The sequence below is a fragment of the Centroberyx gerrardi genome, chromosome 24 (assembly GCF_048128805.1).
Source record: "Centroberyx gerrardi isolate f3 chromosome 24, fCenGer3.hap1.cur.20231027, whole genome shotgun sequence".
Classification (NCBI taxonomy): Eukaryota; Metazoa; Chordata; class Actinopteri; order Beryciformes; family Berycidae; genus Centroberyx; species Centroberyx gerrardi.
In genome coordinates this window covers 4,482,301-4,504,992 of record NC_136020.1, presented here as the reverse complement: position 1 = coordinate 4,504,992, position 22,692 = coordinate 4,482,301, and the positions used below count along the sequence as shown (strand labels likewise).

The window sequence follows — 22,692 nt, the reverse complement described above, 5'->3', positions numbered from 1 at the left end:
AATTGAGCACACAAGAACAAATATTGAGAAATAGATAAAGACATCAGTATTGCTATTCGTTGATGTGTTATTCAGAAATGGTCAGTGTGCATCTGCAATGATTAATGCATTTGATTGAATTGAAGTGAAGAGAGTGGCTTGTTAGTTCACTCAAGCCATAGCTGATGTTATTTCTGCCATACAAATCATTGTAGTTTTGAGGCTGTAGGGCAGGGTTCCCCAATTAGTTTTCCCCAAGGGCCAAATTATGTCAAGCATGCCAAGCCAAGGGCCAAAACGTCCGGGTTTTTTTTTTTCATTGTGCCAATAAAAGTTATTTTATGTGCAGATGTTGTTGTTGCTGCTATTACCATTATTATTATTATTATTATTATTATTATTATTATTATTAGTAGTAGTAGTAGTAGTAGTGGTGGTGGTGGTGGTAGTAGTAATAATTTAGGCCTGGGTAGATTGGGTCACACAAGAAAATGAAGACTTGTATTTTGAGTTATGATGTTTTAGGATTGAGTTATGACATGGGATTAGTTTGGTAAAATGCCATCTAATAAAACTATCAAACATGGGTCTGAAAGTGTGAATCATGACCTGAATTTTGGCCATATGCGGCACTGTGGGTGGGCCTAGGTTGACCCAATCACGAGACTTAACACACGTAAAATTTCGTCATGTAAACACTCATTCCGATCACTTTCTTTGGTTGGACTATCTCGCCTCTTTCTGCACATGCGCGCGCATTTGACGTAAGTAACGTCAATTACGTTCTCTGTTTTTCCGGGAGAATTTGAATGGGAGCCCATTTTTATATCAAGTGCTGACTCCGCCTAACCGGGCCAGTTTCGGTGTACGGCGGTGAAAATGACAAATGGACCCAAAATGTCTTTTTCTGACACTAATGGAGTCGTATGTTGTGATAAAACTGTTGCTTTATCAGAAAGAACAGCAGTAAATCAACATGTTATGACAGGTGCGTTCACGTAAGTGCCAATGGGTCGGTGCAGGCCAGACATTTGGCTCTCGCGGGCCGGACCTGGCCCGCGGGCCGCCTATTGGGGATCACTGCTGTAGGGGGTCACTGGCACATATACAGAACATCACAACCCAGTACATTACAGCCCAGGCTCTAATCTTCTGCCTGTCTGAGGTTTCAGGTGACTGGGTCACATGGTGACTATTATATCCCAGTGGGATTATCACTGTGTGCATCCAAAAGGGACAGTGATACTACAGGGCGAGACACTGAGACACAGGGAACTCTGTAGAGGTGTAATGGTTTTCAAAAAAAGCTTGAAAGGCAAGATTTTAAACACCATATATACATTTTCATTAAAAAAAATGTCATCAGTAGTCGTCAGTAGTTCCAAAATATAGATGACTCTATCTTCCACAATGTTAGTATATGGTAGGGCAGAGGTCTTAAAATAGCTCAAAACTTTACTTTTTTTTTTTCAAGATTACTTTTACTTATCAGACAATAATATGAGACCATACCACTTTTTTCAAATTTGATGAAAAATGGTGGATCTCATTTGTCAAACAAAATGTTCTTTTTTTCTGGCTGTCACTTTCTTAAACAACAATCATATTTAGGTTATTCCCTCTACTACTACCTCTATGTCACAGTCCCATTTGCTGCCATTTTGTGGCCGCCGCAGTGTGTCCTTTCTATCAATCTTTAATCAGTTTAATGCACTTGGAGACACAAAATGAGTCAAGTGAATCAGAATCACTTAAAGTGGTAATCTGCGAGATCCTTGTTTTTGTATTTTAGCCACATCTTTGTTGCTCAGTGCTCATTGCTGTGGTGTTTCTGCACTGCACTTCCCAGAGATCACCTGTCAATCAAACAGTGTGTCCAGTACTGTGACGTCTTTTTCCTTGGATCTTCTGTGATGAAGTTTGAGTCTCTGTAGGTGGCACTCTTTTCTGTTTAGCCATGGTGGCTATCACTGCTCATGCTAACTATGAAGTTCTTCTTCTATTCATTCCAAACAAACCAGAAATGTAAAACACATCACTTCCTGTGCGGCAGAAGATTTTTCCCAGGAAAGAGCTACCAGACACCGAGTGTTTAGAACAGCAAATGGAAAAGCTTTTTGGAAAACGTTGAATCACTATTGTGTTATATCACTTGGTAATAGAGAGTAGTAGTGGCAGAGTGATGGATGTCATGGATGGATGGATAGAGGGAATAGGAGGATGTGGGGGTAGCTGTGGGACTGAACCCCCCCTTAGGCCTAAATCCCCAGGGCTTAGATGAGAGAGAGAGACCCCCTCCTCATCTTCTCCCCAAGGAACTGAAGCGGATGAGGGAGAGTCCAAGTTTATTAGTTATTGCTGACTGGAATCTCTCTGTTTCTTTTTCCCTCACCCCTCGTCTCTCGCTTCTTCTTTCACCCCCCCACCCCTTCCTCCCCAGACCAAAGCAATTAACAGGAAGCAGCCTATGCGGTACCAGATGGACAACTACGAGCAGCCAACCAGGCGACAGATGAGACCCACGGAGACCGAGGACGTGGCTGTAAAGGTCAGGGTCAAAGTTCACACATTGGGGAATGGTGGAAGGGAGGGAGGATACAGAAAGAGCAGTAGAGTATGAAGAGGCACAGAGGCCAAGGACATAACTGCCAAGGTCCAAGGTTAAAGGTTAGGGTAAAGGTTTTAGGATTAAAGGTCTGCGGTTTGTAAACTTGTTCAGCCTTGAACACAAATGAGAAAGAGTCTCTCACCCTGGGACCCAGGCTCATGAAAATATATCACTATGATCATGGGGCGGTTTCACGCAATAGTCCTTTTAAAGTCCGAACCACAGTTTGCTAGGTTGTTACATTGTATTGTTTCACATTGCCTAATATCTAGCAGACCTATTGCACAGATATTTTGATGAAAACTCAAACTAGAATGGCACTCAGAGGATGTTTTCACATTATAATGCTACACCTTGCCATTAAATGACCCTGTAGTATTCTGGGGTACTTTAAACGTAATCCTCTGCAATGCGTCGCACGTACTTCCACTTTTGGGCCAGTAGGTGTTTCACTTGCTAGTGAGATTTCAAGGCTTAAAATCTGTATAAGGAAGGGTCAATGACTTGGGAAACCTAGACAAGACAGAAAATCACCCGTCAATAATATGTCTGCATTAGGTGAGTGTATATACGTGCATTTTTTTTCGTAAATATTGTCCGAGGTGGCAGGTGTTCCATTTAGCACTTAAGAAAACATAGCAGCTCCTTACCGACCACGGAGAAAAAAAAGAGACAAGAATATCGTTAATGACTCCATAGTCGTTACTGGCTAGGCAATTGCAATATCGGATGTTGTTTAGTGTAAACGGCAGGATCGGGTTGTGGCTGCAAAGTGGGCCGCACATGACAGTCAGTTTTCGAGAGTCACACTGGGATTCTTGGCAGTCTTAGCAAGAGTCATTGTGGTCTTGTCCATAGTGATGGAGCATTCTCGAAGGGATCTGATAATAGGGCCAAGCGATGTACTGTAGAGTGCAGAAGAGGGGGCCCAGGACGGAGCCCTGGGGGACCCTAGTGGAACGTGTGCGCAGTTAAAGGAATACAAAGACATTGACCCACACTGTAGCATACATACACTATGCTGAGTGATCATATGCGACTAACATTATCTCAAACGTGAGAAAATGAGAACTTGTAGCAGCTCTAATGTTAAATGGTAAGTCATTTTAAATGATATATGGCTAAGTCTGACAGTTTTGTGTATGCGATTGGTAAAATTTACTTGAAATATAGTACAAAAATAACATACTGTTAGTAACTAGGGACTACTTTTCCTGTACCCACAAGACTTGGAGCACGACTTGTTTTGTTTCCAGAGGTAGTGAAGATGGTGGGTGATGGCACACTGTGTACAGCTGACTGGCAGTTTCATAGTCCTCCCTTAACGATGGTCTGAGTGTGAGGAGACCTAGGGGGATAGATAAGGTTAGATTCAGTGCGGTGATGAGGTGGACTGCCATGTTACCAGAAATGGCGAGAGGGGCAGAGAACAGAAATAGACATGAAGCACGTGTGATGGAGATATAGAAAGAGAACAAGAGAATATAAAAGAGAAGGGATACAAATGGATGAGCAGAGTGCCATAATAATAATGATAATAATGGGAACACCTCATGAAAAAGGACCTTTGATGTAACTAAATCATAATTCAAAAGCAGCTACACAAGCTGTTCCAGTCCTTAATAACTACTTTATATTGATATGTTGTTAGGTGTACAGTATGCCAGTGGCCATTTTGAGTCATTTTTCCTTACTGAAAACTACATATTACAGCATTACACATAGGATGCTCCATGATACCGCTATTTATTTAACTGTATCACCAGCTGTTTCATATTTTGACCAGTGTTTGTACATACATGGGTCTTGTGTGGGTGTGTGGAATCATACATGTGGTGTGTGTGTGTGTGTGTGTGTGTGTGTGTGTGTGCTCTCGTCTCAGGAAGTGTAAGATTCTCACGAGAATTCGTTGCCCCTTAAAGGGCCTTGTAAATGTGGCTGACATTTTCTCAGCCCCTCTGTGAAGGCTAGTCTTCCTGTCTCATCCCTGCGGACGCTGCTGGAACTACCGGACAGCGGTCCGCTAATTAGAGAGAGAGAGAGAGAGAGGTAGAACACAATAGAAATTCATAGTTGAATCGTAGGTGTAGGATTTTATGAGCTAATGAAATATACCATTTAGCCTAGTAGACAAAGGTGTATTCCAGGTAGGGAAAGTCAGGGAATTGGATGAATTCTCTGGAGAAGTAAGGGAATATCAGGGAAATTTTTTAATGGATTACTTATAATATTCTGCTATATACTTATATAGCAGAATGTGTTTTCCAACTTGTTTCACACATTCATTGCATGAGCTGGTGGTTTTTCAGCCCAACTGGAGTGGAAACCAAACAGAAAATGTGTTGTTTTTCTAGTGAGAAATCTGCCCAGACATACAGACCTACTGTATATTCCGATATGACTACACTTGTTTTCATTTTCACGTTTATTTCATTCTTTCTGGAACTAAAAAGCTCTTTAAAAGTCTTGAATTGAACTTGAAGTAACTTGCAGAAACCTTTTCTTACGCCCCCTCCTTTCCTTCCTGCAGCTTCCAGCATTCTGTTTAATTTATCCTCCTTTGATTTTTATATTTTTTTTTATTTTTCTTTCCTGTTTCGCTCCCCTTTTAACATCTCTCCTCTCCCTCTTCCTTTCTCTTTCTCCTCTCCTCCTCCTCCTCTCCCTCCATTTTCACATCCGACCCCTCTCCCCCTTTTCCTACTCCCCAACCCGTCTCTTTACAAACTTTACTGCTTTTTCTCAGCGGCCACAGAATCAGTCTTTCATCTCTTACATGTTTGTTTGTTCTGATCAGCTGATCTGAGTATGACTGTGATGCCTGGCTCCTCTGTTTGTAAGAGCAGGCTAGAGGTTGATTTATCAGACAACAAACGGAGATTATCAGACAAAATAACCATTAAAGTGATACTGTGACGTTCAACAAGTTAGCCTGTGCCTAGAGGCGCCCTTTGCTTTTAATGAGGAATTTTAACCTGGGTTTCAATGGAGAATTTTAGTGTCCCATGGTCTAAATGCTGTTACAGAACACAGAAAAGATTTGACCCACAGGTGCCTGGTGAGGAGAAACACCAGATTTAGATTCCAAATAGTCAAGATGTTGCTTAAAAATCAACATGGACCCAGTATCCAAAGGTCATATCCCCTCTCTCTCTCCCCATCTTCCCCCTGTATCCTTTCTAATAAGCCAAAAACATCACAAAATTATCGTCATGAAAAAAGTCCATCGTCATTCATTTGCTTACAAAGGAACAACAGTGTTCTTAACTCTAAGATGCCTTTGGGGGACTGTGTCTTGTGTGTGAGAAAGGAGTTGTGGGGAAAAGGCAGGGGGGGGATTGTCAGATAAAATAAACATGAAATAAATAAGTAAAAGCAACAGATGGGAGGAATGTAAACAGAGATAGAGTCCTAGCAGGAAGCAGGGTGATAGATCACTAAAAAGGGATTATGGGATATGAGCGTATTGCGCTCTGCTGTTGCGTAGTGATGTCTTATTCTGGGCTGTTTACTACAGTGAAACTCTCTTAAAGGTATAGAAATGAGACACTGGGTCTAATCTGCAGGTGAAACAAAGTTTGATGCTGGAGTGACATTTTGAAATTGGACAGTTGCTAATAGGGTTTGACAAATAAATGGACCGCAGCACCTGCTCCTCTGTTGTGTTCTGACATTTTCGTTGGCCACGTTCACTCCAGTGAACTCTCAAGAACCCGGTTTCTGCAACAGGGGGTCGGAAGGGCAACGCGTGACGGGCCGACTTTTGGTGGATCCCCACGTAATATGACAGCAGTATGTGTTCCTCTGTTGCGTAATGCCATTTCACTCAGGGCCATTCGCTGCGATGAACTCCCAGCAGCTTGGTTTCTTAAACTATGGGTCAGGACATAAAATGGGTCACAGGCCGAACTGGTGGGTCCCCACAGAACAAGAAAACAGCACGTAGTCATCTGGTGCATAAAGGCATGTCATTCTGGGACATTCGCTGCAATGAACTCTCAGTGACTTGGTTTCTAAAACTAGGGGTTGGGGTCATGAGTGGATTCCCAGATAGTGGGACCAGCAAACTGGCATGGAATTAATCTAGTATCAGTGTTAGGGCTGAAATCTGGCATTTATTCATCATCTTGTTCCGCACTTATCTGACACTGATATAGCATTGACAGTAGAGTGAAAACAAGACAAGTAAACATGTCGTCCTGCACGAATGATGCAGGCACCCTTTGGGCCAATCAGTAACAAGTAAACACATTTTGTTACGCTTCTCTTCGGCCAATCAGTGCAATTTTACAACTGCCAGAATGGAGCAGTGAGATGCATCTTTACATTCGTTGAAATCCGATCAGCAGCGTCCGAAACATTGTAGCTCCCCCCATAGGCCAGTCAGTGTCATTTTGAAAATGTCAGAAGAGAGCAATGACATGCATCATTCCCCAAAGATTTGTCAATATCCAATCAGTGGCGTCAGCGATATTGTGCGCAGATGAATGGACGGGGGACAAAAAAATCTACTCTCTTACTCTCTTTTTTGTTTTAACAACTTTTTTTTGCTAATTTATCTAACATTGACACAACATTGAAAATGGGCTGAAAATGACACAAATTTAAAATGAATCTTTTTGGTTGATCTTGTCAACTAATCAATCTAACATTGATCTAACATTGAATCTGCGTGAAATCAATCCTCCTTTATCTTTTTTATCAATTAATATTGATGTTGTGAAGTGCGTATGTGTGTGTGACTGCACTCCTACAGAGGCCAAAAGAAGAAAACTAGTTTGAACTAACAAACATATGCAGCCATATGCCTTTTGAATTGGAAATTAGGAAATATTCATTTGGCAGCAGCAGCTGGACTTGGACCTGAATGTCAGACCTGTGAAGACCTTGTTGATATAGCAACTTTTCCCTATATCATAAGCTCAGCAGCACACCAAAACATGATGTCAAAGAACGTTTAATGAGACACTAAAGGAGCAGAGTTGCGTTTCTGCCTTCCATCAGCTGACTTGACTCCAGCAATTCAATCTTCTGGCCTAAAACAGATGAGAAACAAAGGAAACGCCTTTCCATATTGAATATTTTACATACTTCTCTACACCATCTAGAATCAACAAGGGATATAAGTGGGACTAATATCCCTTTGAGAGTGTGTTATATTATAAGTCTATGACACCAAAGTGAGCCTGGAAGATTCTAGTTAAAAGAAACTGATCCACAAATTCAGTAGTGCCATAGTTCCGTGCTTTAACAAAACACCAGCTGCAAAATTAGCCTTTTGTACTTAATTTCTCTTGATTTTCCTGTATTTCTCTTCAGGTGAGCAATGGATTCTTCACCTGGGGAAGCAACCTGTCAACGCTGTCCGACATCAACATCCGCATCCCCACAGGTAACTGACCAGGATAAGTATTACAGAAAGTCAATATCAATAAATGATCCACATTTCAAAAGAAGATGCTCTATAGACACTGATAATTCTAACTACCAGATAATGTTGGCATATTACAAATTAAATTGGGTGATAAAATATGAATTAATTTGCTAGTCTGGCAATTGACAAAAAAGTAAAATTCATACTCTGGTTGTGAGAACATATTAAAATGTGAATGGAATAATCTAGACGTGGTGTACGAGGACTGTGGGAAAGTTGCAGCAACGTCACTGGAATACCAGGCGTCAGGAGGCCAGGTCAAGTTTAGGAGGCTGTGCAGATCGGCAGTGTAGTATATCAGACACACACACACACACACACACACACACACACACACACATACACAAACACACGCACACACTCACACCTTCCTCTTGGGAAGTGACTTACTAGCTATCCCAGTTATCCTACTAAGACAAACATGATTGGTTGGCCTGCCAAGTACTGGTGTAATGTTATTTGTAGCAACTTAAGTGTGTGTGTGTGTGTGTATGTGTGTGTGTGGCATTCTTATGAGTCAACGTAAGCGCTCAATTTCAGCTGAGCTAGAGTGTGTGTGGAGTGGACTAAAGGCAGACTTTAGTTTCCACCTCCTACTAGTATTTTTTATTTTTATTTTTAACAGATACCAGTTAGGTTTGTTTTGTTGATTTAAAGAGAGACAGATCAGATTAAAGAGCCACACATTGAAACTGTGTTTCAGTTGAAACCAATTAAACGCAATTCAGTTCAGTTGTTTCTTTATTGAAAGGTCACAGAGATTAATTGGATTTGCTATAGAACACTTGAAATGATCTCAACATATTCATGCATAGCTACTTGTGTGGAATCTGATCAAAATATTTCATTAGAGTCAGTTCAGGTTAAGGTCTTCCCATAGACAACCAGTATAGTATTGATAAATTCTACAATAAATATGTAATCAATCAAACTGCATCACATCCATCATATCAGATGACACTGATTGGACCAGATCTGATTTATAATAAAAGGCCAATATTGACACCATATATCTGTCTTCTCAACGTCTTCCCTCTGTCCAGGTCAGCTGACGATGATTGTGGGCCAGGTGGGTTGTGGGAAATCTTCCCTTCTGCTGGCCATGCTGGGCGAGATGCAGACCATCAATGGAAAAGTCTACTGGAGCAAGTAAGACATCACAACAACACAATTCAACATGTTATATGAAAGCTTTTCCTAAATTATGACTCAGGACCCACAATAGGGTGTGAGCCTATTTCTGATACTGTATGTGCCTACATGAAAAGAATAACAGAGTAATAATAACAATGTATGCTTTGCTGACATAGGAACAACAATGAAACTGTGTGTGAGTTGCAGCATCAATGTTTCATGGTTAGTAATGACATGAAATGATAAAATCACACTATCTAAAGAACGAGAAACAGCAGATTTCCATTTTTAGGAATTATTTTGCAATTTGCCTCCTAAGAAATCCATGTGAGATGCATTTTTAAGACTCCAACTGTTGCATTGTTCCATAGTTCTAAGCTTTAAGTCAAAATGAGGTGTTCAGGAATGAAGGTGGGGACGCAAAACTGTTTATTTTAACCCAATGATAAGCTTGTTTAATACTTGTTGAGACATTTCAAATAGTTGTCACAGTTGGAGTTTACAGACCTATTCTGTCAAGACATTTTAGAATCACTATCCATGGCTATAGGTCCTCATTACCAATGCTAATCAAAGGTGCCATCACAGTATAGGCCATCCCATTCCATTCTTTCATCAATACATAGACTGATCCATTCCATCCATTCTCCAGCATCTCGTGTTCACCTGTCCATTAAGCTTTTGTGTGTTTTCAATGTTCTTTCCATGTTCTGTGTCTGTTTTCTGAGTGCCACCATGCCAGTTTTGCTTCTTGTGTCTAATCCAAATCCAAAGCTTTATCAGGGCATCCGCAGGTCCTTAAAAACTCTGAAAAAGTCTTGAAATAAATGTCTTCACTCCAGTTATTAGTTGTCTTGTATTTCACCATGCAGTTACTGGTTTCTTTGTGCTGCATGTCGACTTTTAGATTAATACAGAACAGGGTTAGTAGTACAACATGCAAGTCATGTTCTTATGTTGTCCATTTTCTTATTCTGCCCATTTATAGTTTTAAAACTTTCATTAGTGATGTTCAATCAGAAATAGACTGGTTTATCCAGCTTTGCTTCTTCATTTTGGTTGTTAAATTGGAATTAATTCAATTCCAGGTAGCATTAAAAAGGTCTTAAGAAGTTTCAGATTTGACTTTCTGAAACCTGCAGATACCCTGACTATTGCTGCTGTGATTTCACTAATGCACCCTAACCTCCACTGTCTGTATTCCATGCCTCCATTTAAACAATGACAATCCTGTCCAAATTCTATTAATGTAGTTAGAAACTCTAATAAGATTCATAAAGCCAAGTCATCCTTCAGTCCATCTCTCAGTGGTTATATAGCTGAGGATGGATCTCTGATTAGCATGTAGAGATGAGTTTATGAACAACTGAAGACAGCTATTAGCCTACACGAACAATTTAGCCACAGATAAAGCCGTAGTGAAGTCCCAGGCAGTGCTTCTCACTATTAGAGAAGCACTGCCTGACTAGAGACTAATTAGCTACCAATTAGTGTCAAGTTTCCTAGGAGCGGTTGTAACAGTATGATTCAATTTCCTTCTCAGATGGTTATAATAAAATTAAATGGCTGTTTGGGTTATTGAATCAATTCACTTCCTCACTGAAAAGGTTTTCATTATAAAATGACAGCAAAACCGACTATTGATCTCATTTTGTGTCATTTGTAGTCAAACATTCTCACTGAGTTGAATGTAATTGCTACTCAGTAACTAACACTTGGGGATATTGAATTATACTGAAGAGGTTTTCATTATGAAATTACCAGACCAGTGTCATTATTTAGTTGTATCATTATTTGTAGTCCGTTTCCATGGCAACAGACATGCCCTTTGAGTTTGTTATTATGACCTATAGTCTCACACAACAGCAGAAGCAGCCAGTTTGTTACTGAATCAATACTCTGGAGATTATTAATGAAGACTGGATAGCAATGAAACATCTAAAATGACAGTTGCCGTCACTTTGATTGATTGCTGCAAGTTTATTTAGTCTGATTTATTGTGTTAGTAGATACATATTTTGACTTGAATTGAACTGCCATAAAATAATGTCTATGTTATTGAATTTTACTTATTTGTAGGCATGTACTCACTATGACATTGACTTACACAAGACAAATCAATTGTATTTGTCAGTAGAAGTCATTAGAAAAAGTCATAGAACCTATCTCTACCTCTGCTCTTCCATCCACTGATATGTACAGATACTCTAACCATCATGGAAGTCCCTCTTTGTATGCATATGCTCGCTGCAGTGCTGCTTCTGCACCGTCGCTCCACCTTTTTGGGGAATTATTTGGAAGTAGCTAGATGTAGGGTGGGGGGACTTCTGCCATGGTTACCACTGTATCATGTGATGCTGATAAAAGGTCTCTCCCTCTTGCCCCTCTTATGATAGCAATGAAGCATCTAAAATCACTGTTGCTCTCACTTTTGATTGGATCAAAACAATACCGATGTGAAGTCTCTCAAAGCAGATCAATTCTAAAAAACCTGGTAGATTGAAGATGCACATTAGTATCATAAGAGGATCTGTAGCCACCAGGGCTGTATACTAACCTTTGCCTGACTGTGTGTGTGCGTGTATGTGTGCGACTGTGTGTGTGTGTGTGCGTGTGTGTGTGTATGCGTGTGTGTGTGTGTGTGTGTGGTGGTTTCTGTCTCTTTACGTCCTGCCCTATTGCCATATCAGGCTGCCTGATTGTGAGATGGTCCACGAGGGGAACATAAGGTACTTTCTCCCTGGTCTCTCCTTTCTAAAACACACTCATTTACACACATTGTATTTAAGACACATTCACTTTTTAGCCATTTAGCTGACAGTCTCATCCAGAGTGATTTACAGTAACTAGCTAAATTCCTAGATTGTCCACAATGCAAGCAATAAGGACGCAAGAATCAGCCCGCTGTTGGTGACTTGGTGACTTTTGTTACTAGATTGAGCGAATTTTCAGACTCTCCTGGCAACTTTATTTGTCAAAAGTGTCTAGCGACAAATCAGGCGATTTTTTTCCTGACCATGGGGAACAATATTAATATGTTGAATCCCAAAGCATTTGGCGACAAAATTGGCATAGCTGATGCCATTTTACGCTTCTTGCTTGTCTAATCCAAAGAGGTCTGATGATCACAGTGCTTCCTATACACAGTGTAGCCCCTTCCCTATGCGATATATGCAAATTATTCACGCATGATGTCATCTGGCGACTTCTAGCAACTTTTTGAGCTTCCAATAGCTACTTTCCTTAGAAAAGAGTTGGCAACATCGAGTCAGCCAAAGCCAGCAAGTTTGACTCTTACTGACATACATGTCATACACTTTGACATACACTTAAACATACATGTGTTACAGTATGTGTATGTTAAAGGAATACAGCAAGTTTTGGTAGATTGTCCCCTTAGGCAACTTAGTCAACAAGTGATGAGAACATAGCGCCTACTATCACTCAACATAGTGTATGCTAAAATGTTAGCATGGAGCCTACTGTCACTCAACATAGCGTATGCTAAAGTGTTAGCATGGAGCCTACTGTCACTCAACATAGCGTATGCTAAAGTGTTAGCATGGAGCCTACTGTCACTCAACATAGTGTATGCTAAAGTGTTAGCATGGAGCACCGGATCCAACGATCTACTGGGGACACATGGGTGATTTTGGTGTCTGTGTTCTCATCACGTTACAGTTGAGTTGTCCAACACAATCTCCCAAAAACGTGATGTATTCCTTTAACTCTGTATCGGAAAACATAGGCAAGTAAGCATATTGTATTTAAAATACAAGGCATCTTAGGGCTTTCACTTGCAGTAGGCTATATCTGCCAAAACTAATGTATACTATCATTCCTATTATTAACAGTATATGTATGTAAATTAAGCATTAAGCAATACATTTCCTGCATACAGTTGAAAAGATCCCCCACATACAGAATATGAGACTTCATGCTAGGTTAAGCCAGGGCATCATTACCACACACACATGCACACGCACGCACACACACACACACACACACACACACACACACACAGACAGAATATTGGACATCATTCTAGGAGCAGCCACAAAACCTAATTATCAGACAGACAATGACTGCATCACTTACACTGCTCTTCTTTTCTGGGTGGGAAGGTTAATTAAATTAACAGTTGGCAGGCTAACGTTGTGTTCATTGTCTGGGGTTTGGCATGTCGACGCACATGGGAAAAACATCTGTCTCTTCCATAGCTTTTGTTTTCATGCTTTGTTTCTTTCTTTCTCTTTCCTCATCTATTTTTTCTTTCTCTGTTTCCTGTGTCTCATCACACACACCGTTGATTTCAGGAGCCTTTGTTCTGTTTCTCTTTCCTTCTTTCTTTTCCTTTCTCTTTGCCTTCGTCTTTAATCACGCACATTGTCACCCACACACACACACAAATGCTGTCGATTGCGATGTTCTAACACATTTGACGTAACTTTGACAGTTGGTCAGAGACAGAGGAGTCTGACGAAGACATCAGGAGGTATAGGTTCCACTTCCTGTCTCCCGCTTCCCGTTTCAGATCTGAAGTGACCCCTTGACCCCTCATCTGTGTCCCCTTTCACCTCCTCTCACCTGTTTTACTCTATCCTCCATTTTTCATCTTTACTCTGTCCTGTCTCTCAGAAGAAAGTACATCTACTGTTTGTCACTGTACACAAAGGATTTGATTTATTACAGGCTGTGTTCTTGATCACACACATATACAACTTTAGTTGAAATTGTGCATCTGATTTTTATTCGCAAATTGTGTCCTTTTTTTAATGTCTTTTGCAGTAATCTGCATTGTAGGCTTTTTGCTTTTTTAACCTTAGTTGACTTGTCTTTGAACTTTTACCTTTCTAGATTTATTTTGTTTTTAGTTCCTCAGTTTATTTTTGTGAGCACTCGTGATTTTTTTCAACACTGCCCTGCTTCACACTGATATAGTTAGGCACATTCACACTTTGGACCTTCCAGTCAAAATCCCGCTTCTTCAACCTTCCTGCTGCTGCCGCTTCGTGTTCATATGTGTGTGTTCAGGAACAACCCCATCAGCTTTACTTCAGTGCTTTTAGAGTGTACTATCTTCTGCTCATCTTTTGCCTCTTTGTCTATCATCTCTTCTCCCACTGAGGTGATCATTGACTTTGTGCTAGCCCATATTGGAGTGGTTTGTGCTTGTAGTGCTGGGAGTCTGTCTTAACTCAAAGAAACAATGCTATTATCAAATTAACCGCACTCAATTTCTATTTACATAGTCGCAAGCAGACATAAATTTATACAGGCTGTTCCAAATGGTTTCCCTCAGACTAAACTGCTGGATCCAAATGCCAAATGTGGTTTAGAACAGGAGTGCTGAGCTGAGACCAGTTTGCGTCTTAAATCATAGTGACATTTGCAGTGTCATGTGGATGGATCATAGATCAGTATTTTCTTCTTCTTCTTTAAGGCTTTATGAATATTGTCATTGAAGGGCCAGAAAGATGATTTTGCTCACACAGTATTTTTTCAACACAGTATGTTTTCAAATTGAACAACAGTAAGGTGTAAACAAAAGGAACAGAGTGACCATATCATAGATCAATTAGTAATGGGACTACATGTAGTAGACTATATGCACATATCTAGATGTTTTTATATGTAGATGTAAGAATGAACAACTTTGCATTAACTTTTCAGATCAGTCTCCAAAGTGCCACAGTTATTGTTCTTGTCAATGTTGTTTTTGTTGATGTCGGTGTTGCTTTAGCTGTCGTTCTTATTGATTCCGTTGTTGCCGTTGTTGTTGATTTGCAGTTCATCATTAACCTGATCCATATTTTTCTCTCACATCTGACATTACCTTACATGTTGTGGTGGAGTTTGACAGCTTCCAAAGATATTTACTCCCTCTCTTCCTCTTGTCCTCTCTTGGGTCCCGCATTCATAAAGCGTCCCAGAACAGGAGTGCTGATCTGATCTGACATTAGTTTGCCTCTTAAACAGTTCGCAGACACAATTTTCAGACTACTGGATACAAAACCAAAGCAAGAGATTGACCAGTGACTCACAAAACATTAACTTGTGCGCACAACCTGCTATTGGGTGTGCAGGAGATATAAAACATGCACTTAAACTGCATAAAAACATGCAAATAAATATAAATCATGCACACATTATAACTTAATATGTAGAGTCAGTCCGCTAGACAAAGTTATATCATTTGAAGGAATCATGCAGTTGATATGGTGATTGTAGATCAGCACTCCTGCTCTTAGACGCTTTATGAATACAGGACCTGTAGTTCTCATCTGTCATCTGTTTGCCTCTATTTCCCATGATGCCCCCAGCAAGAACAGGTACTCTGTGGCCTACGCTACCCAGAAATCCTGGCTGCTCAATGCTACAGTGGAGGAAAACATCACCTTCGGCAGCCCCTTCAACAAGCAGAGGTAAGATGCCCCCCTACCACAATTCTTGCTGAACATTTCTCTGCTTTTCGGCTATTTTGCGTTTTCATTTTCTTACTTTAAAGGGGCAATAAGTAATAAGACTTCTAGAAAATAGTCTCCTAGCATTGAAGACATTCTGAAGATTTCAAAGTTCATGCATAGTCCATGCTGATGGTGATCATGTTGTGTTTCTCAGGTACAAGGCAGTGATCGACGCCTGCTCCCTGCAGCCAGATATTGACCTGCTGCCCTTTGGAGACCAGACTGAGATTGGAGAGAGGGTGTGGACATATTTGTTTAGTAATTATTTGTGATTATCATTCTGTGAATACTCAGTTTTCAATGGCTGGATAGGCGCACATTGGTTCTCAGTATCTTTCAGCTGGTACTGTTTTAAACTAAGTTAGTATCTTTGAAAGTCTAAATAGAAGGGACATTTGTGATCTTTCAGGGCATCAACCTGAGCGGAGGTCAGAGACAGAGAATCTGTGTGGCCAGAGCTCTCTACCAGAACACCAACATTGTCTTCTTGGTGAGTTTAACTCCTATTATCAGCTAGTTGGCATATTAAATCTATATACGAAAGTGCATGAGTCACAAAAATTTTTGGGACACTTCTCACAGCTGTAGAAATCCTCAACTCCCATAAATGAATCTGTTATCTTTCTCTTTAAAGTATGTACAGCAGCAGAAATGATGTTTTGCATGTCTCCAATGATTATAGGTTTCCAATATGTGTGTATATATATATATATATATATATGTATAATATGTGACAACATACTGACTCCCATTATGGATGAATTATTTCGGAACAAATTTTGATTTCAAATATTTTGTGTATTATCATCGAATATAGGCAGCTGATTTGATTTACGTGACAACCTTCTTTGGCCATTGGGATGAGGAGTTGTCCATTTCTTACTCTCTCCTCTCTTGTGTCATGTGTTTATCTTCCTGAGTAGTTACATCATTTCCTGTTGCCATCGCAGGTTTTAATTGGCTATCAATCACAGACTCCAGATTAAAAGCTGTCTCTGGCATTCTTTTATACACTCATCACACTTAGTAATGTCTTGAATAATTAACAAAAAAGGTTTTATTGATGAAACACTGTAATGCAATATGAGATTTGTACAGGGAATGTTTTCTTAAACATTGTATTTGGCTGTAAAAATGCGGCTGCTCGGGCCAGAGAGGGTCAGATGTCTGATCTCAGGATTGGATTGTGCGTCATACACACTCAACATGAAATGCATCAAGTAATCATAACCATGACTCCATTAACACACTATAGGACAGACTCCTGTAGCACCCACCCACCCTGCAAAAGACACATCTAATAGAGCAGAGACATACAGCTATTCTTCCCTCAGTAGACAGAATTCCTGCCATGGACTGATGAAAGATTCCATGATTTTCCAGAGCATTTCTATGACCTAAATATGTTCTTCCTCCATGGTTTCTAAATCTTGTTCTTCTAAAGGGGACGAACAGTCTGGTTTCCACTCCAGTTGGGCTGAAATTCACTGAAATCTATTCAAATGCAATGAATGTGTGAAACAAGCTTTACAATATATTCTGCTATATTCCTGTAAAGTGAGGCAGTTGTAAAATTCCCTGATGTTCCCTGACTTCTCCAGAGAATGTATCAAATTCCCTGACTTTCCCTGTCTGGAATACACCTCTCATGGAATTTCTGGAATAACATGGAATATTGAGTGATGTATTCCAGACTGGAAAGTCAGTTTCACCAGCAACTCTCTGGATGACCCATGATCAGTGTTGCACATCTGCCTGAGGTTTCTGGAATTAGCCTAACTTCTTCTCTCCTTCACCCATCTGCCTCTCTCCTGTCTCCCAGGACGACCCATTCTCAGCGCTGGACATCCACCTCAGCGATCACCTGATGCAGGAAGGAATCCTCAAGTTTCTGCAGGATGACAAACGCACCGTGGTGCTCGTCACCCATAAGCTGCAGTACCTCATACACGCTGACTGGGTAAGAACCCCAAACTAATATAACAATACCCAAGATAACTACTATACTGTGCTGTGGTACACATAGTCCCAATACATGACGTTCTCCAACATCACGCCAAACTCCATTCAGAAATCTGGCAGTTTTATGAGGCCTTGCTTATTGGCACAGGTGCATACTCATTAAAATATGACTCATGTTATTTTCTGAATTGTTAGGAGGCTGTCTTTAATTTGGCATACACACAGTCCACCAAGCAATATTTATTTCAAGAAAATTTCAACTTCTAAAATTGATTCACGCTGCTCACTACCGCCTGTAAGTGTATGTTGGTGAAAGAAGATTATAGGAATAACAAAGTGAACCAATTCTAAAAGTTGCTTCGTTGATTATATCAATGCCAAATTGAAAAGTGACTCCTAACAATTCAGAAAATAACGTCATATTTCCATCTCCATGCAAGAAAGAATAGCACATAACAGGATTATGGTGTACCATACTATGCTACACCACACTATGCTAAACTATACTATATGCAATATTATACTATACTATACTACAATCTTCTTTCTGCCTTGGCACCTTCCTTTCTACCATACCACCAGTTCGCTTAGCAACCAATTCATAACTATCTGTCATGTGTTATCTTATTTTAATCTTGTTTAATCTTATCTGTCTTGTCCAGATCATAGCTATGAAGGATGGCTCTGTGCTGAGAGAGGGAACTCTGAAGGACATTCAGACTCATGACGTTGAGCTCTACGATCACTGGAAGACCCTGATGAATAGAAATGACCAGGAGCTGGAGAAGGTACTGTACACACACACACACACACACACACACACACACACACACACACACACACACACACACCATATAGGTCTATTTAAGGACACAGAATTGGACTGACAGTAGAGCTTTATTCTTTATCTAATGTTTCTATTGATCCACTGTGTCTCTACCCTGTATCTAGGACACGGAGCTGGACAGCCAGACGACACTGGAGAGGAAGACGCTAAGGAGAGCTTTCTACTCCAGGGAGACCAAGAACCAGATAGACGATGAAGATGAAGGTAATAGATCCACCTCTCTTTCATGGTCATTGCTATTTTCAAACACTAATGTACTGATGGCTAATTCCGCACACACTCTCTTTGATGCAGTGTGCAGTCTTTTAGCACATTTTCAAATAGTGTTTGTAAAATTGTTTGCTTGTAAATTTCCCTTGTCAATCTCATACCCGATTCCACCCCATCAGAGGAAGAAGAGGAGGAGGAAGATGATGACAACTTGTCCACGACCACGAGCAGACGATCGAAGATCCCATGGAAGGTAATTCATCCATTTATCCGTTCTTCAATCCACGGATTGGAATTTTAGTTCTACAAACATTGTTCGGAAGCAGAGCTGCTCTGGAGGCAGAAATAATCTCATTGGCTGAGTGAAACCTCGATGGGCGGAGCCAAAGAACTACAGTTTTTTGAAGCGCAAATTAGAGAACTGGCAAACTTGAATGGCAAAGAAAGAACTCTGGTCAAAATCTAAATAAAAAATTGAAATAGCAATGACATCTATCCATCTATCCATCCATCCATCCATCCATCCATCCATCGTTCCACCCATTCTTTCATCTCTCTACTCAACCGTCCATCCATCCATGAGTTGTAATGAGCTGTATGTCCTTAGGTGTGCTGGTGTTACCTGTCTTCTGGAGGTTTCTTCATGGTCTTCCTAATGGTGTCCTCCAAACTCCTCAAACACTCCGTTATGGTCGCCATCGACTACTGGTTAGCTGTCTGGACCTCCTCCAAAACCAATCAGAGCGTGGGGGCGGGAACAGAGGTATCTAATGGAACCACATCGACTGACGGCAACAACAATACAGCATCCCTCCCTGGTGCTTTGGATGGCGAGGTATAGTATGACTGACACGAGTTAGCTATGGTGGCTGGACGGGGAAGTTATTTGAGTTTGGAAAAATGTATGCAGGGTCAGTTGTTGTTGAGATCAATAGAAATTATTGGGTGTAATTCTGTGAACTAGCTATAAGAGTGGATGCAGATTAAAGTAGATGAGTATAGTTCTGATCAGTGTTGAGGGCGTGTGAAACATAACGTGATAATTCCAATGTGTTAAGAACATATTAAGTGGAACTGTATGAACGAAAGTATGATGGATTGCAAAATAGCAGTAGAACATACTGGGACAAAGAGAAAAATGAATGAAAATATGTACAATATGAAAATACACCAAAAGATGAAATATAGGCAGTATGAAATTATATAGTGATTTAGTGACATATTATATACCGTAGTGAGAAATTATAAAACTATATGCAATATAGGAGAAAAAATATGATAATATGAAGAAAACAAATATGTGACAAATATGAAGAAGAAAAATATACAGTAGTTATAATGAATTCATGATATAACTTATAAGCATTTCTGAAACTTTTTGTCTTTGTATGACTGTGTCTACTTATGTGTCTGCTTTGTGTTTGTGTGTGTGTGTGTGTGTGTGTGTGTGTGTGTGTGTGTGACCTACAGCCTGACTATCTGCCAATGTTTATCGTCCTGTGTGGGGCTGGAATCACTTTATGCCTCATCACCTCCCTCACTGTGGAGTTCCTGGGTCTGTCTGCAGCCACCAACCTGCACCACAACCTGCTCAACAAGATCATCCACGCTCCCATCAGGTAAAGAAACACACACCTCCACACCAAGGTGTTTTTGTAGAAAAACACCTGACAACTTGCAACATGGAATTTAAACTCAACAAATATTCACATACCCAGATTCTTAATTGGAAGTCACAGAAATGGTATTGGTAGTTAGGCTGGTGTTCCACTGATTGGATCAGCCGTTAGATTTCCTATTTATTTACTCAGTTATTTGTTAATTTTATTTACTCATTTAACTTTTACTGCTGGTTTATGCTAAAGCACTTTAAATGGTTCGATATTTATTTCAGGCACCTGCACACAGTCAGAATTTTGCTGTCAGTGATCAATAAATAGGTGATTAATGCAAAATGTGCTGTATGATTTAGGTATTTTTGCAGCGCACATACATGAGCTGAAAACATTTCAGTGTGCACTAAAAGTAGTACTTCAAAATGTTCTCCAAGGTCGGCAGGTCTGCTTCTTCCTCATCACTGATCATCACACATCATCTGTGTCCTCAGGTTCTTTGATATCACGCCCCTGGGGCAGATCCTTAACAGATTCTCAGCTGATACTAACATCATAGACCAGGTAAGTGGATGCTGAATGGAAGATCCTGGGCAGGACGGGTCATAGGTTTGGTTTACAACTCTTTCAATCCCCAGACCGTCTTATGGGACACTCTATAGCGGTTTTATGGGTGATTCTCATCATTGTCTTATTTTGTTGTCGCAAAGTAAAAGCCAACATTTTGTTAACATTTCCTAATTAAAATATCCATATATCCTAGATAACGTCCCTTCCTTTCCTAGGTCTCTTTATTCCCTGCTTACTGCATCACAGTTCTCTTGTTAGACGATAGAGACTCACATTTTCAGGCGTCTCGGTGTCTTTCTCATTCCTTCTTTTTCAGCATATTCCTCCCACCCTGGAGTCGTTGACCCGATCCACGTTGCTGTGTTTGTCGGCCATCGGGGTAATATCCTCCATCACGCCAGCCTTCCTGATCGCTCTGGTCCCGCTGGCCGTGGCCTTCTACTTCATCCAGAAGTACTTCCGGGTCGCCTCCAAGTGAGTCCACAGTGTAGGCCTAGTAATTGTTGGGTTTTGAAGGCCAATATCGATGCCAGTATTTTGTGCTCATATTCAGAATCTTTAAATTTGACCATATTCATGCCCCAAAAATTCAAAAAGTATATAATGTTTCTCCCAGACTTTTGTTTTCGTCAGGGTGGAAAAGCATCATCATTTAGACCATGGGACGCTAAAACTCATAATAGTACTAATACAAATTAATACAAAATATATTCATGCCTACTTGTGTGGAATCTGATCAAAATGTCACATAGAATCAATTCAGGTTATGGTTAAGGATTTTATACAGGATTTTGCAGACTTCTTGGCGGGGGTTATGTTAAAATATGATCGTTTTTTAATTGTTGGTGATTTTAATATACATGTATGCTGTGAAATCAGACCTCTGGTCAAAGACTTTTTGAATCTTATTGACTCTCTTAATCTCACTCAATCGGTGACTGGCCCGACACATGAAAAGGGACACACACTGGACCTTGTGCTGTCTTATGGTTTATGTGTATGTATCAGTGAAATTTGCGACACATGTATATCAGATCATCTGCCTGTTTTATTTACTGCTACAGTCCCTTGTTCTAGGGTTACAACTTGTGCTCCTGCACGCCGCCTGCGTGCGATTCACCCTCTAACTACGTTGCAGTTTTCTATTGTTTTTAAAGACTCTATGCTTTATACCCTGGATGGCTTATCACCCTTTTTGACTCCACTTGCACTGATATCTTGGACTCTGTTGCTCCATTTAGGACTAAACGCACTAAACCACTTTCAGGGCTGAATGATACTACCCGCGCTCTCAGACACGCATGTAGACGAGCTGAGAGAAAGTGGATGAAGGATAAGCTCCAAGTCCCCTTAGGAATTTTACGGGACTGCTTATCAAAATACCAGAGAGCCGTTAAAACTGCTAAAACAGAGTTTATATCTAACCTTGTCTCCAATAACAGTCATAGGCTTCAGGTTCTTTTCAATGCTTTCAACTCTCTTATAAATCCTTGTGATACAGCCCATATTGTGCCAACGTCTACACTATGTGATAACTTTCTTAAATTTTTTATCGACAAGATTTCTGCTCTTAGGTCTTCACCCACTTCCTTTGCCCTAGACCCTTCTGTTCCTCCTATGTGCCCTGTTGTCTTCGATCAGTTTGAGCCTGTATCATTCTCCTTATTATCAGAGGTAGTTCATCATCTGCAGAAGTTTTTAATACTGTTGGGTCAAGTATTCTTGTTTTGATAAATACCTCGCTTATTTCAGGGTGTGTTCCAGCTGCTTTAAAACATGCTGTAGTGCAGCCTCTTATCAAAAAGAAAAATCTGGACCCTTCTGTTCTCTCTAACTTCAGGCCAATTTCTAAGCTACCTTTTCTGTCT

At 40.4% G+C, this 22,692-nt stretch overlaps 1 protein-coding gene across 2 annotated transcripts in view; it reads left to right on the top strand.

Annotated features, from left to right (window-relative positions):
• The window catches only part of abcc9 (ATP-binding cassette, sub-family C (CFTR/MRP), member 9), a 58,968-nt gene that overhangs the window by 14,589 nt on the left and 21,687 nt on the right, over positions 1-22,692 (top strand). For both annotated transcript variants that reach the window (XM_071894946.2, XM_071894954.2), the window contains exons 15-29: positions 2,420-2,527; positions 7,907-7,979; positions 9,065-9,170; positions 13,612-13,650; positions 15,479-15,580; positions 15,777-15,861; positions 16,032-16,112; positions 17,445-17,582; positions 18,247-18,372; positions 18,536-18,635; positions 18,821-18,894; positions 19,249-19,404; positions 20,112-20,260; positions 20,749-20,818; positions 21,141-21,298. In XM_071894946.2, coding sequence (XP_071751047.2) covers positions 2,420-2,527; positions 7,907-7,979; positions 9,065-9,170; positions 13,612-13,650; positions 15,479-15,580; positions 15,777-15,861; positions 16,032-16,112; positions 17,445-17,582; positions 18,247-18,372; positions 18,536-18,635; positions 18,821-18,894; positions 19,249-19,404; positions 20,112-20,260; positions 20,749-20,818; positions 21,141-21,298 — 1,565 coding nt within the window. The remainder of the gene's footprint in view (positions 1-2,419; positions 2,528-7,906; positions 7,980-9,064; positions 9,171-13,611; positions 13,651-15,478; positions 15,581-15,776; positions 15,862-16,031; positions 16,113-17,444; positions 17,583-18,246; positions 18,373-18,535; positions 18,636-18,820; positions 18,895-19,248; positions 19,405-20,111; positions 20,261-20,748; positions 20,819-21,140; positions 21,299-22,692) is intronic.